This window comes from Silene latifolia, chromosome 1 (assembly GCF_048544455.1).
Source record: "Silene latifolia isolate original U9 population chromosome 1, ASM4854445v1, whole genome shotgun sequence".
Lineage (NCBI taxonomy): Eukaryota > Viridiplantae > Streptophyta > Magnoliopsida > Caryophyllales > Caryophyllaceae > Silene > Silene latifolia.
In genome coordinates this window covers 192,979,451-192,994,507 of record NC_133526.1, presented here as the reverse complement: position 1 = coordinate 192,994,507, position 15,057 = coordinate 192,979,451, and the positions used below count along the sequence as shown (strand labels likewise).

Genomic DNA, 15,057 nt, shown 5'->3' with positions numbered 1-15,057 from the left:
CTTGACCTCCAACCTTGGATCCATGAGAATTGCTCCTCTTCTAAACCCTCTTGGTCATCTCTTTTCACCTTCACCCTCTGGCGGCTCTGGACTCAGCGTTGCGATACTACTTTCACTAATGCTACCCATAACTCCTGCGCATCCTTTTGCGACTCTATCACCAGTCAAGCCTCCTCCTGGGCCTCGGCCAACTGTCCTCCTCCGCTGCCCCCCGGTTTTATCCCACCCTCTGCCTCTCACTACCCCGGTAGTTGGGCCCTTCCCCCGCTTGGTTGGCTTAAGGCCAACGTTGATGCGGCTTTCTCCCCCTCTTCCTCTCTTGCTAGTTTTGGGTGCGTGGTTAGGAATGACATTGGCTCTTGGGTCCGGGGTTGGTCACGTCGTTTTCTTGCCCCTAGTCCCTTTATTAGTGAGGTCCTTGCTATTAGGGATTGTCTTTTGGTTTGTACTGAGTCCATAGATTCTTTTATCATTGCTTCTGATTGTTTGCATGCGGTCACTTCCATTTTGAGCACGGTCCCCCCTTGTGGTCAATTTGCTAACCTTATCCTTGAGTGTAGGCGCCTTTTGGAGACCTCCCCCCGGGTGAAGCTTCATTTTGAGAAAAGATCCGCAAATGGAGTAGCCGATGCATTGGCAAAAGCTGCTTTAAAGGATACTACTCATTGTAATGGTTGTTTTAATTGGGACTCTGCTCCTTCTTTTGTATTACAACTTTGTACTAGTGACTTCCTATCGGCCATCGAGCCGCTTCCCCCCGACCCGCCCCCGTGATGTAACTAAACTTTGACCGTTTATCTTTATTTTATGCACTTCCTTTCCAAAAAAAAAAAAAACTTCCTAGAAATAGGAAAGTTGGGAAGGACCGCTTACTACACCAAATCCCCCTCACTACTAAGAGAATAAAATTCTCAATAATTTTCCCTCCAAAAGAAATCTGGCTAAATAAGGAAACAACACTATATTTTTATTAAATTATTATCTTTAATTAATATATAATCTTTAATCATTATAATCTTCTAATTAAAATAAAACAAAAATGTGATATAAATCTAAAAATTTGTATATATGAAAAATCGATAAATTGATATTATTAGTTTCGTATAAAATTTTTTACCAAGTACCTAATTTGTATTAAAAAAAATCATGAACTGATATAATTTGAGAAAATTTCTAAATTAAAATCATTGATTTTCTGGTAAATTTTTATTAAAATACACATTTCATTACTTTACCCAATTCTTCTTTTGATTAGTTTCCATTTCAATTTTTCATCCTCATATTAAAATATGAAAAATTATTACTATATCAATTTTAAATCTATAAATAATATATTATAAATTAAGTGATATATAAATACCGCGCATGGATGCGCGGGATCCATACTAGTTGATCTATTACTCTTACAAAAACTGTGGGTAGAGTGGGAAAACTAATGAAATACCCAATTCAGACCAACTAATAGACTATGCAACCAGTTGTACTACAACTAACGGTACAAAATTCGAGCTTTATTTTAAGGTTTTTGAGTATTGTTTTAAAGAATCTAAACTATATCAGAAAGTTTATTTTTGAACTCACTCACTTAAGTATATAATTTTTTTTTTTAAAATTCCAAATAATTATACATTAGCTCACTTAGATATATGTTAGTTATACATGCTAATATACAACTGGTATTAGATAATATTTGTGAATCTAGACAGTATAGGTAGTCTAAAATCAACAGACCCAAACCCAAACCCGAGAGTATATAATAGACAAACTCACTCCTTATAATTCAAGCCTTAAAATATCAAATAATACTCCCTCCGATTTACAATTACCCTTAGTACAACTTAAAGACAACCTAATAGTTCCCAATCAATTAAATTGTCAAGATTCTCAAAAATCCCAATATCAAAACTATTACTACAACTTCCATCTATTGCTGCACCTTGGAAGGTCTCACAATCATGCATGTCAATGTCCTTTGATTTAGGGCTATCATCACTATGAACCTCGGATAATTTTAGGGTTGCGCCATTAATGTCGGCTTGTGAAGCTTCTAGTCCACTTGCACTGTCAATAATTTGCATGTTATTATTGTAGTCGTCACAAGTAGTAATTAAGTTGCCATTTTGTGTTGTGCTTAAGTTTAAGGTTGTCATCGTCGTCGTTGGTCGTCGATCGAATGCACAAGCACGTCCTGTGGTTATGTAAACTCTACACACGCTTAGCTCGTCCCTTAGCTGCACCAAATTATCATGCATCAGAATATGAGATGACATTAACATACATACTGACATACATCATACAAGTGATCAGTCCAACTTTCATTAACGAAAAAAAATCGTTAATTTATACTCCTTTCCGTCCCGATCATTTGTTTACCATTTTCATTTTACGGTCTCTCATTTATTTATTTACCTTTCTTTATTAAGGGTGTTTTTTGTTAACACTTTGATCATCCATATCCATAATGATTCACTTGTCATTCAATAATACTAACCACAAGTGCATCTCCCATTTCCTTACAATTATGTAAAAAGCAAAGGTAAACAAATAACCAGGACGGAGGGAGTAATCTTGACGGTTTCAAATGAAAAGTTAGTTACCACGGACTACTTACTAATATGAGTAATCCATTTTACAGATTTATTATGTACAACGACCGTTCCACACAAGAATGTGTACTCAAATAGAAGAGTGATTTGTCGGTTAATTAGGCTTAAATAAAGGTAACAAAAACAAAAATTGCCTAGGCAAATTAAGTAATATGGTGGTTTAATTACGTTTTTTGTTAACACTTTGGAATGTGTACACAATAGGCCTATTCTTTGGTCTTTGGCCTTGTAAATGAATGACGGAGACAGAGGAAGTAATAAATATTTTTTATAATTTCTAAAATAGATGGATAAAAGTGTATTTTTATGTACATTATTATTTGTCTCCCTTTACGGTGTTGAAACTTTCCAAGTTTAGGGTAAATTAGTATTGGTGCCCGGCTTAGCCCGGGCTACCTCTGCTTATCATTAATTTTTTTTTATTAAATAAAATTACTTAAAGTTGCATAACCCATAAATTTATCATTAATATATTTTTCTATAACATATCCTAAAATTACGATGAAATAAATAATTAGACAAATTCACTACTCCCGCTATTAATATTTTACTCTTATTAATGAAACAATAGTAATAATATTTCACTACTTACCCGTAATCATTGTTACTTTCACTACTCCCACATTAATTATTGTTACTATCACTACTACCGCATTAATATTGATAATTTCACTACTCCCGCCGTAATTATTGTTACTTTCATTATTATTGCCGCGTTAATATTGATTATTTCATTACACCCGTTGTTTCCAGCACGCTCACTAATCTCGTTGATAATATTGTTACTTTTACTATTCAAATGGGTGATTACTATCATATAACTATATCTAATGTTACTACAATTCTTTTCTTTACTGACGAAATTACTTTTACTACTTAGGAATGTAATTTTAAGAGGATTATATATTTATATAAATATATTACATATATGCATTAAATCAAATCGAAAGAATTATGCAACATTATTTATTATGAAATCTAACCTGAATTATTTATAACCTACTTATTATATTTTTGTATGTTAAATAATTAACATCTCTATACATCTAATAAACTATAAAGTTTAATAAAATTGCATAGATTTTAAATTTAATATATATAATTTTATGATGATAATAATTAATACCATAAGTGTGCATGTTTATACTAATTACTTATTTTATTTTAAGGAAATTGACCATCTTCTAGTCTTCTATAAATATTTACGAAAATTACCAGGCATCTTCTTTCTTTACGTCTCCTTGAAATTGAGCATCTTAATTAATTATTTTATTTTAAAGAAATTGACCATCTTAATTAATTATTTTATTTTAAGGAAATTGACCATGTTTGGGAAAATTACCAAGCTTCTATATAATTTAATTTTAACCCAAACTATGTAATATTTGCATTGAGATCCCTTAATCGGGTCCATCACACGGTGCTATTGATTTAAAACTATATAGTATAATTAATTTGTATATAACTTTTTTTAATTACATTGAAGTCCATTGGTTTCTGGAATTAATATATACTCCCTCCCAGTCACTATAATGTTCCCCTTTTCCCGAAACGGATTATTCAACTAATGTTCCCCTTTCTATTTTTAGATACTTTTACTCTTATTTTATTCATTCCTCTCTCATATCACCAAACCCTACACAACTCTTTTACTCCTATTTTATTACGTTCCTTTATGTTTTGGCCCCACAATTCTTTATTTAACTACTAATAATTCATCCCTCTCTCCTATCACCAACCCCACACAATTCTTTTACTCCTATTTTAATATTTTTCCTTAAGTATTGTGCCCATATCAAATAAGAATAATATAGTGACTGAGAGGGAGTAGTATTGATTGATCAATTGATTGATTAAGTAATTATAAGGTGAATCTTTGGTCGGTCAAGACATTGACTTGATGTTCATAAAAAAAATCCCTACTTTTCTAATTATAAAACTTTCTAAAAGATTATGCTACATATTCTATAAGTAAAATCACGCGTAACTTGAACCCGCAATTTGTTCTAGTAATTGTAATATTATTGGACAATAACAAATAACAATGAGTCTTGCAAAGACGGGTCGGAGCAAGTGACGGGTAATGCCACTCACAAAATGGATAGAGGGATAAGGTGGGGTATCCCCATGTGCTTCCCTCTCTCCTCTATTTGGGTTATTTGTGAGAGAAAATGGTATCCGTCACTCCAAAATAACGATACGTGCCGTCTTCAATGAGATTTTGTGAACAAATAAAGTACTCCGACAATTTCCCCTGTAGTGGCTTCCTTAGCATGGGTTCTTAAGTTATACGAATTACTTTTGTTGTAAAACTATTTACGATGGAATTCAGACAATGTCACAATAATATATACTCTCGAGTTTCGTCGTTTCGGTCATTATTTGTTTATCGTTGGTTTTGGTACAAAGACCAAAAAAAGAGGAGGACTAGCCAATGAATTTTGTGGCCCTACTCTAAGTGTAAATTGAGACCAGATATATAACTTGGACGTAGACAGTTAGAATTGGCCATCAGCACGAGTTGACCCAGCCCGACCCCGCTCGCCCTGTCTTTGGCCCGTTATTTTAGGCAATTAGGCCCGACCCGCCCTTGGCCCGAGCCTTAAATTTTCAGCCAGGCCCACCCTTAGTCCGCCATTTGAGCAAAACAAAAAAAAGGTACGGCCTGCCAGCCCAGCCCGCCTAAAACAGAACACGGGCCTGGCCCGAGCGTCACTTGCTTTCGTCCCCGCAGGCCTTGGAGGAGTAGTTAGGAAGTACTTCTTGCGCTCTTTCTACTGAGATTGTTTGGGAGCTTTCTAATAATAGGGGCGAGCCAGTTGTTAGCCATTTTTTACGGTCTGGAAGAGGCTCGAACCATATCTCCAACAGCCCGGTCCGGCCCACCACACCCACGGGGGTGATTAGGGCCTGACCAAAAGAGTCCGGCCCGGACTAGTCCCGAGTACACCTCTATAGACAGTTGAATTGAAGTTTTCATTCAACATAAAATTTAATTAGCTTTACGGATCTAAATTAGTAAATTAGGGTTGATAAAAATATACTCCGTATCTCATTCTTATTAGGTTTTGTGAGAGAAAAATGGCTTTAAGATAGGTATTAGTAAATATTGTATATATTTATGTTTATCCTTTTAGTTAGTGTATATATCTTTTAGATATATGGTTTCCTTAGTTGAGAGATCCTCTCCTTGTAATTAGGCAACCGTCTAACTCTTTGTACCTATATATTGCTTATTCGTATGAAACCCTACTCAGGGATTTATATCATTTACATGGTATCAGTGTCTTGGTAATCATCTGTGCGTCTTTGCTCACGGCTCCGTCACAGATCTTGGCCTCCTCGTCTAGCCTAGCCTCACGCTACTATGGCTATTGACGGAAAAACTGAAAACCCTAAATCCTCTCTTCATCCCGTGTACACGGTAACCAACATTCAGAATAAGGTCCGTGTCCTCGATGGTCTTAAGGTCTCCTACTCGTTGTGGGTCGACCTTTTCACGTTACATGCTCGCGGCTATAAGGTTCTGCATCACATTGATGGCACAGCTGCTCCGTCCTCAATGGACCCATTGTATGAGGCGTGGTCCGAGGTCGATGCCATTGTTTTACAATGGATTTACGACACCATGTCAGACGACCTCCTTCCTCGTGTTCTCTCACGCAACTCCACTGCCCGTGAAGCTTGGATTCGGGTCGAGAACATTTTCCTCAACAATAAAGGCGCGCGTGCCGCCAGTCTCGAGCATGAGTTCATAAATCTCAAACTCGGTAAGTTTCCTAATTTTGATGCTTATTGTCAACGGCTGAAAGAATTGTCAATAGCATTATCGGATGTCGATGCCGCTGTCTCGGATAAGCGTTTGGTTTTACAATTAGTTCGTGGATTACCCAAAGAGTATGACACAGTGGCAGCTTATATAAAGCAAACCCTACCCAATTTCGACACAGCCCGTAGCATGATCGAGCTTGAGAATCACCGTCAAGATAGCCGTGATGAACCTGCGGCTTTAGTGACCCCTACTACCCCCCTGACACTAGGACATGGGACGATGCACCCAAGTCCAACCAGCCTAAAAGCAGTCGTAGCAATAGCAATAGGCGTGGGCAAAAGGGAGGGGGAAATCGACAGCAAAAACAGCTACCCACACTGACTGCACAGCCGTCTTCGTGGGGACCCATGCCGGGGTGGCCCTCTCCGTGGACCCCTCCGCCTTGTCCCTACCCCACTTACCCGGGTTGGATCCCTCAATGGCAGCCGTGGCCTGCTCCACAGGCTCCTGTTACTCGGTCACCTTCTCGCCATACCAACAATGGCATCCGTTCTTCGAACTCGGGATATGGGCAAGCTCATGTCGCCACCAATGAGGATGCTCAATTAACTGATCTTGGGCAGGCTTTCAATGCTTTCCATTTGCAGCCTTATGGTCACGGTCCATTCTATATGGACACCGGAGCATCGTCTCATCTTAGCGCGGACGCAGGTATGTTTCGCTCCCCTCTCAGTTCTAGTACGATACAGTCTATTTATGTCGGGAATGGTGCTAGCATTCCAGTACACGGTTCTGGCCATACCAAACTTGCCACACAAAACCGAACCCTTCACCTTCACAATGTCTTATATACCCCGAAAATTATTAAAAACCTCATCTCTGTAAGACAATTCACCAAGGACAATAATGTTTCAGTCGAATTTGACCCACATGGTTTTTCTGTGAAGGATTTAGCGAATGGGAATCTGATTCTGAGGAGCAATAGTGATGGCGACCTCTACCCCGTGTCATCCGTGTCAGCCGCGTCCAAAACCACCGAGTCAAGCCCTACTCTTCTTGCGTTTTCATCAGATGTTTGGCACTCTCGCTTAGGGCACCCAGGTGCATCTATTTTATATTTATTAAAGAACAATTCTAGTATTGATTGTAAGAGTAAGTCAGACTCGAATTTGTGTCATTCATGTCAAATAAGCAAGCACAAAAGATTGCCTTTTTCAGACTCTTTGTCTTCTACTCTTGCCCCTTTCGATATAATTCATAGTGATTTATGGACCTCTCCGGTCAAAAGTAAGGCAGGTTACAAGTATTACTTAATTTTAATTGATAATTTTACACAGTTCGTATGGATGTATCCCTTGAAGTTCAAATCCGAAGCTTTCTCCAAATTCCAAAAATTCCAACATTATGTCACAACACAATTCAATCGTCCTATCAAAAATTTTCAATGTGACTTAGGCCGTGAATTCGATAATAATGAGTTTCGAAATTTCGCTGATCGTCACGGTCTTGTGTTTAGATTCTCATGTCCTCAAACTTCATCCCAAAATGGTAAAGCCGAACGCATGATCCGTCGCATAAATGAAATTGTCTTAGCCCTTTTACACCATGCCTCTGTCCCATTTGAATATTGGGTCGACGCATTACACACAGCTGTCCATCTCCACAATATCTTGCCCACCAAAACCCTCCATTTTCGCACACCAACTTCCGCTCTCTTCCACAAAAATCCCTCCTATTCTCACCTTCGAGTTTTCGGTTGTGTTTGTTATCCAAATCTGTCCGCCAAAACTTCCCACAAATTAGCTACTCGATCCACAAAATGCGTCTTCCTCGGCTATCCCCAAGAATTTCGTGGTTACAAGTGCCTTGAGTTATCCACCGGTAAACTAATAATATCTCGTCACGTTACTTTTGATGAATCGGTCCTCCCATTCGCTCAACCCTCACCCCGTGTCCAACAACCCACACGTGACCACTTTAGCCCCACCCTCATCGATGCTTTCCTCAGCCCTCCCTCCACCGTCCCCTCCACTCCTGACCAACCCCATTCACCCCGTACACACTCCCCTCAACCACCCATAACCCACGATACACGAACCCCTGCCTCCCCTTCTACCCCTGCCACGAACACCCCTCACCAACCACCTGTTTTGACCCGTGCCACCACCCAGTCCCCACCTCCAAACACTCCCAGCCAACCTCACCCCACACCTACCACCTCACGGCATACTCCCAGCCCTCACCACACCTCACCTGAACCACCTCCCTCCTCCCTTCGAGATCATCGAATGACCACCAGAGCAATGAACGGGATTTTTAAACCCCGTGTCCTTGCCGCGACCCATGCCTCAACCATCTCCGCTCTTCCCAAAGACCCTCATTCCGCCCTCCGGGACCCTCACTGGAATGCTGCCATGCATGACGAGTATCGTGCTTTAATTGATAACCAAACTTGGGAACTTGTACCCCGTCCTGCTAGTGCTCCCGTTATTCGATGTATGTGGCTTTATCGTCACAAGTTCAAATCCGACGGCACTCTTCAAAGGTACAAGGCATGCCTTGTAGTAAATGGTAAATGCCAACAACTCGGGATTGATTGTAATGAGACCTTTAGCCCGGTCGTAAAACCGACTACGATACGCACTGTGCTTAGCCTTGCTGTTACTCGATCTTGGCCCATTCATCAATTGGATGTAAAGAATGCCTTTTTACATGGGGACTTACTTGAAACGGTCTATATGCATCAATCCCCCGGTTTCGTCGACCCTAAATTGCCCTCTCATGTTTGTCGACTCCGTAAATCGCTATATGGTCTCAAGCAAGCCCCTCGGGCTTGGTATCAACGGTTCGCAAATTTCATTACTTCCAAGGGTTTTCGCAGTAGTGTCTCTGATCCTTCCTTGTTTATTTATAAAAACGGCACTAACATGGCATACCTGCTCTTATATGTTGACGATATTGTTCTTACTGCTTCTTGCACCTCCCTCATTCGTCACATTATTGATGATCTCTCCACGGAATTTGCTATGTCCGACCTTGGAAAATTGCATCACTTTCTCGGTATTCAGGTCACTCGAACTCGCAATGGACTGTTTTTATCTCAGGCCCAATATGCCAGGGACATTCTCAGCCGGGCATCCATGTCCTCCTGTAACCCCGTCGCAACTCCTGTCGAAGCCGGGTCCAAATTGAGCTCCACCGCAGGTCCTTTGCTAGCTGATTCGGTGCTCTACCGTAGCTTAGCCGGGGCCTTGCAATATCTTACGATTACTAGACCCGACATCACCTACGCGGTTCAACAGGTTTGTTTATTTATGCATGCCCCTCGTGAGCCTCATTTTCAGTTCTTAAAACGCATCTTACGTTATGTTAAAGGGACACTTGAATATGGTTTAACCCTTTCGAAATCATCCACCCACAAGCTTACTGCCTATTCCGATGCTGATTGGGGTGGGTGTCCCGACTCACGCCGTTCTACGTCTGGCTACTGTGTTTTTCTCGGTGATAACTTGGTGTCTTGGTCCGCCAAGCGTCAAGCTACAGTCTCTAAGTCCAGCGCAGAAGCCGAATACAGGGGTGTTGCTAATGCGGTTGCCGAAACAAGTTGGCTACGCAATTTGCTTTTCGAACTTCATGCGCCAATATACACGGCTAGCTTGATTTATTGTGATAACATCTCCGCCGTTTATATGTCCGACAACCCGGTCCAGCATCAGCGAACTAAACATATTGAAATCGATATTCATTTCGTTCGCGATCAGGTTCGCATTGGGAAAGTCCACGTCCTTCATGTCCCGGCTGAATATCAATATGCCGACATTTTTACCAAAGGTCTTCCCAAGCATCTGTTTACACGTTTTCGCTCTAGCCTCAGCGTCCGTTCTCCTCCCGCTTAGACTACGGGGGAGTATTAGTAAATATTGTATATATTTATGTTTATCCTTTTAGTTAGTGTATATATCTTTTAGATATATGGTTTCCTCAGTTGAGAGATCCTCTCCTTGTAATTAGGCAACCGTCTAACTCTTTGTACCTATATATTGCTTATTCGTATGAAACCCTACTCAGGGATTTATATCATTTACAATAGGTTTTACTCAGCTTTTAATGGAGCTCCAACTGCTAGGCCCCCTAAACGAACGCCCTACAAACCGCCTCTGATTATGAATGATTATTCTTTTACAGTAGATGACTAGATGCTCTTCAATGAGATAAATGATGTTGAACTGATCAAGAAATTTGCTCAATTAATTACGTACCTTTGGAAAAGTAGAGCTAGACGATGAACCATTATTCATATTATTATTAAGAACGTTATTAGTGTCCTCTTGCTTAATGGCTTTATATTCATTCATTTTCCACTTGGTTTTCTCTCCGGTGGGAGCTTTTCCCTTGTAAAACACCTTTGTTTTCTTAACACCAAGGAGTTTATTTTGTAAGGAATATACACAACTTGGGGAGCCGGTGGCCTTCCAGTAGCCGGTTGCGGTGGTTCGAGTTGGTCTCCCGCCTCCCGCCTCCCTCTCTTGTTGTGGCATAAAGAAGAACCATTGCTCAGTGTCCCCTTGACATAGTTCTCCTGCTAGTGCTGTTAATTAATCACACAATAAGGAATATTTATCATCATTTTAGTAAAAATTAAGAATAAATTAACTTAATCAATGCTCATTTTCCTTAAACTTAAGACGAGTCAATTATCATGCCACCTGTTTATGCCAAGTATATTGTTTTTTCTCTATATATTCTGCTTTTGTGTTATATACACAAGTGATAAAATACCTGACCCGTCTAATGACATCTTAAATGAGAATTTGTATAAATTTAAGGCCCTGTTCTTTTGGACCAAATTGTCCAATCAATCAATTGAATTGAATCAACTTAATGGAGCTGAATCAATCAAATCAACTTAATGGAGCTGAATCAATCAATCAATCAATCAATCGAATCTGATTCAATCAATCAATCAAATAATAATAAAAAGATTATATTAATAATAATAATAATAATAATAATAATAAATATTATAATAAAAATAATACCAATAATAATAATAAATATTATTATAATATTATTCATTAATAATAATAATATATTAATATAATCTAATAATAATAATCTAATAAGATATATAAAAAATAAAATATTAATATAATAATAAATAAAGTAATAATAATAATAATATATTAGTAATATAAATAATAACATTATTAATAATAATATAATATATTAATAATAATAACTAAAAAATAAATAATATAATAATAATAGGTCTAATATAATAACTTATTAACATAATAATATTAAATATAATAATAATAATAAATATGTGATTAATAATATTAATAATGAGTATATTAATAAAATAATAAATATTAAATAATAACTTATTAATATAATAATATTAAATATAATAATAATAAATATGTTATGAATAATATTAATAATAATAAATATATTAATAAAATAATAAATATAATATAATATAATAATAATATAATAATAATAATAATAATAATAATAAATGTATTAAATATAAATATAATAATATAAACAATACGAATTAATTATTAATAAATATAATAGTAATATAATAAATATAAAAATAATAATAATAATAATAATAATAATAATAATAATAATAACAATAGTAAATACATTAATATAAAAATAATAATAAGAATATCAATAAGAATAATAATAGTAATGTTGAAATAAACTGAACTGAACTGATCTGAACTGAACTGAACTGAACTGAACTGAACTGAATTGAGCTGAACTAAACTGAACTGAACTGAATGGAGCTGAACTGATTAGAACTGAAATTAAGTCCAAAAGAATATGGCCTAAATGATACAGCAAGTACACACGCCCAATGGTTTCATTAATTAGGTTAGGTTGTTCGCAAATTAAGTCTTAGGTCTTGGTCTAGGTTAGGTTGTTCGCAAAGCAAGCACGTTTGTTCGGATAAAAAGGATTGGAAGGATTTATATAGAAAAAAAATTAGATAATGAAAATAAAAAAATATTAGATAATGATTGGACGCCACCCGGTACTGCCGAGTTTCGGCGCTACCAGAATAAAATATTATATTAACATAACTATAATTAAATTTCTTTGTATTTTTAAATCTAAATTATAAAGGAAAAAAATGGAAATTATCTCATAAATATCTTGGCAGTTATTCACCGTAGAATCTTTTCGGCGTTCTCCGGCTACTCCAGCGGCCTTCAACATTAATGGAATTTATTCCAGTGTTAAATCTTAACCCAAAAAATGTCCAGAAAAGAATTACATTAATCTTACTTTACATAAATTAATCCAAAGGGTTCACAATTACATGAAGAAAAAAACTCTAAACACGTGGGAAGTCTTAGCATTGACAGAATCAAACTGTGTTTAATTTTTCAATCAATTTAAGAGCACATACTTTGCAAAATTGAGAATACACACAAATAATCCAGAATCGTCAACGTTTTTAATCGTCAACTCATATTCATAAATAATTGTGCTTTCATAAGTCTACAATCCCCGGCGTCGATAGCTTGATAGTCCGACGTTTTTCACGACACATCTATTTTAGGTGAATTTTGCATACAACAAGCAAATTGCATTTCCAATTATACCCTTTAATAAACGAACAATTTTGTTTTAACAACAAATTGCAAAAAAATGAATTTTTGGTCTCCTAATTACCGAAATAACCCCGGTGGCGCTGAGATTGGGCGTCACCAGGTGACGCTAACTCATTTTCCAAAAATATTCGGTAGTAATTAGAATTCTTCAACATAAAACTACTCCGTAAAAATCTCTCGTAATTTTTTTTTCGTTTTCTATCCAAAAAAATTAAAATTGAAATCACTTAATTGAAATATATATTGTAGTTAGTACCACCATTCAGAGGCGTTTGGTCCGCATGAAAGTATATCGTTATAGTCTATGGAATTATGAAGCAAACTAGGGACAATTAATAGATCCTACAACCAGTTGTACCTAGTTGTATGCTCTAGAACCCGCTATATAATAACGTTTTCGAGTTTTGTTTTGAAGAAGTCGAGCTATACCCTAAAATTTCTGAGCTACTCACTTAAACATAAAAAAATTTAACTTTAAGAAAGCTCAAAAAAATTACACATAAGCTCGATAAGATATAACTTGTTGTATGATGCTATTATACCACTGAAGGTATAATGTTATTTGTGAATTAGGGAGGTTTAGGTTTGAAACTTGATTTCTGATAACTCATGCTAGGTTCAATATATTAAAAAATTATTGTTTGTACTTTTAAGGAGAAATCGCCATTTTTTCGTATTTTTGTGAGAAAAATTATCTTATGGATGTTTCAATTTTGGGAAAATCAAGTTTTCAAATAAAAATAAATATACGGAGTATAGATTTTTTCGAACAATATTTCTTATTTAAGTTTTTTTTTTAATTTAATTTGATATTCACTTCATCAATCTTATACCACCTTCTAAGGGTATGCGGATTAAACTTAATTAAATTATACTTCATGAATTTGAATTATGAATATGGAAACAATTTTTTTTACACAAACCCTAAGTATGAGTTTAGCTAGTTCCAAAATCAAACCGTATATAGACTCGATCATAGAATAGGTGAAGCCAGCACCCGTGATGAGAACACCGATGACAACCTTATGTTCATTACTTAGCATAGCTCGGATGGCCTTACTAAATTACGACGAACTATTGGAGTAAATGTACGTACTCCGTCTCAGTATCATCATATTCACATTATTAAATAGTTAAATACTCCGTAGAATAATTTGTACAACTCAAACATCATGCATGTAATATTTTCATGTAGAAGTGTAAAAATGAACCTGGAAGTTGGTCGGGCTCATAGTTATAGATATCAAGAAAGGGTATAACTCGATCAATCTCGAGTTTTCGACAATGGAGTTGCGTATGGAGGTAGAAGTAGAGCTCTTCTTCTGTAGGGTAGAATCGATAACCAGGTAGACGATTATTCTCATCCATGAACTGAATAATACACATTAACTCAAGCAACTTATTTTTTGCGTAATTTTTTTTGTACGTTTAAGATAATGCAAGTATATAAGTATGATTATATATAAGAAATGCAAATTAAAGGGTAAATTTATTATATAATTATAATAAGGAGGGCCTTGAAACTTCCACACAGTAGTGAGAACTAAGAATAGAAAATATCGGCGCGTTGGCACTAATCTTGTAATTTGTGTAATATTAATTGGTTACAGTAATTGTACAGATTTTATATAATCGTATCTTTCTTTGAACTAGTCACAGTAGTCAGGCAGTCAGCCCTCCCATCTCCTTAGGGCTTATTTGTTGATGATCATTGTATGGAGTTACATTGACCTGGCAATCGGGTCATTTGGATTTGGTTTGGGTTGGGCCAGTTTAAATCGGGTCAGTTCGGGTCTCTCATTGATTTCAGGTTAATTCGGGTCGGGTTGGGTCATTTCGGATTTCGGGTCTGTTTCAGGTTTGTTGGTTGGGCCTGTTTCGGGTCAAGCGGGTTGGGCTATTTTAGGTCGGGTTATTTTCGGGCCAATCATTAAGAGAAAAAAGTCATTTCAAGTTTTTACGGTTCAATTAGAGTTATGTTTTGTCGGGTCATTTTCGGGTTGGGTGGTTTCAGATTGGGTCAGTTATGGGTCAAGAAAGTTCGGAT

General features: G+C 36.8%; 1 protein-coding gene across 1 annotated transcript; it reads right to left on the bottom strand.

The window, feature by feature from the left end:
- Positions 1-1,838: 1,838 nt before the first annotated feature.
- Positions 1,839-14,396, bottom strand: LOC141590201 (NAC domain-containing protein 90-like). The gene is made up of 3 exons (XM_074410811.1): positions 14,222-14,396; positions 10,638-10,966; positions 1,839-2,231 (listed from the first exon to the last, which is right to left on the bottom strand). The coding sequence occupies exons 1-3, from the start codon at positions 14,394-14,396 to the stop codon at positions 1,839-1,841; spliced, it is 897 nt and encodes a 298-aa protein (XP_074266912.1).
- Positions 14,397-15,057: the final 661 nt, after the last annotated feature.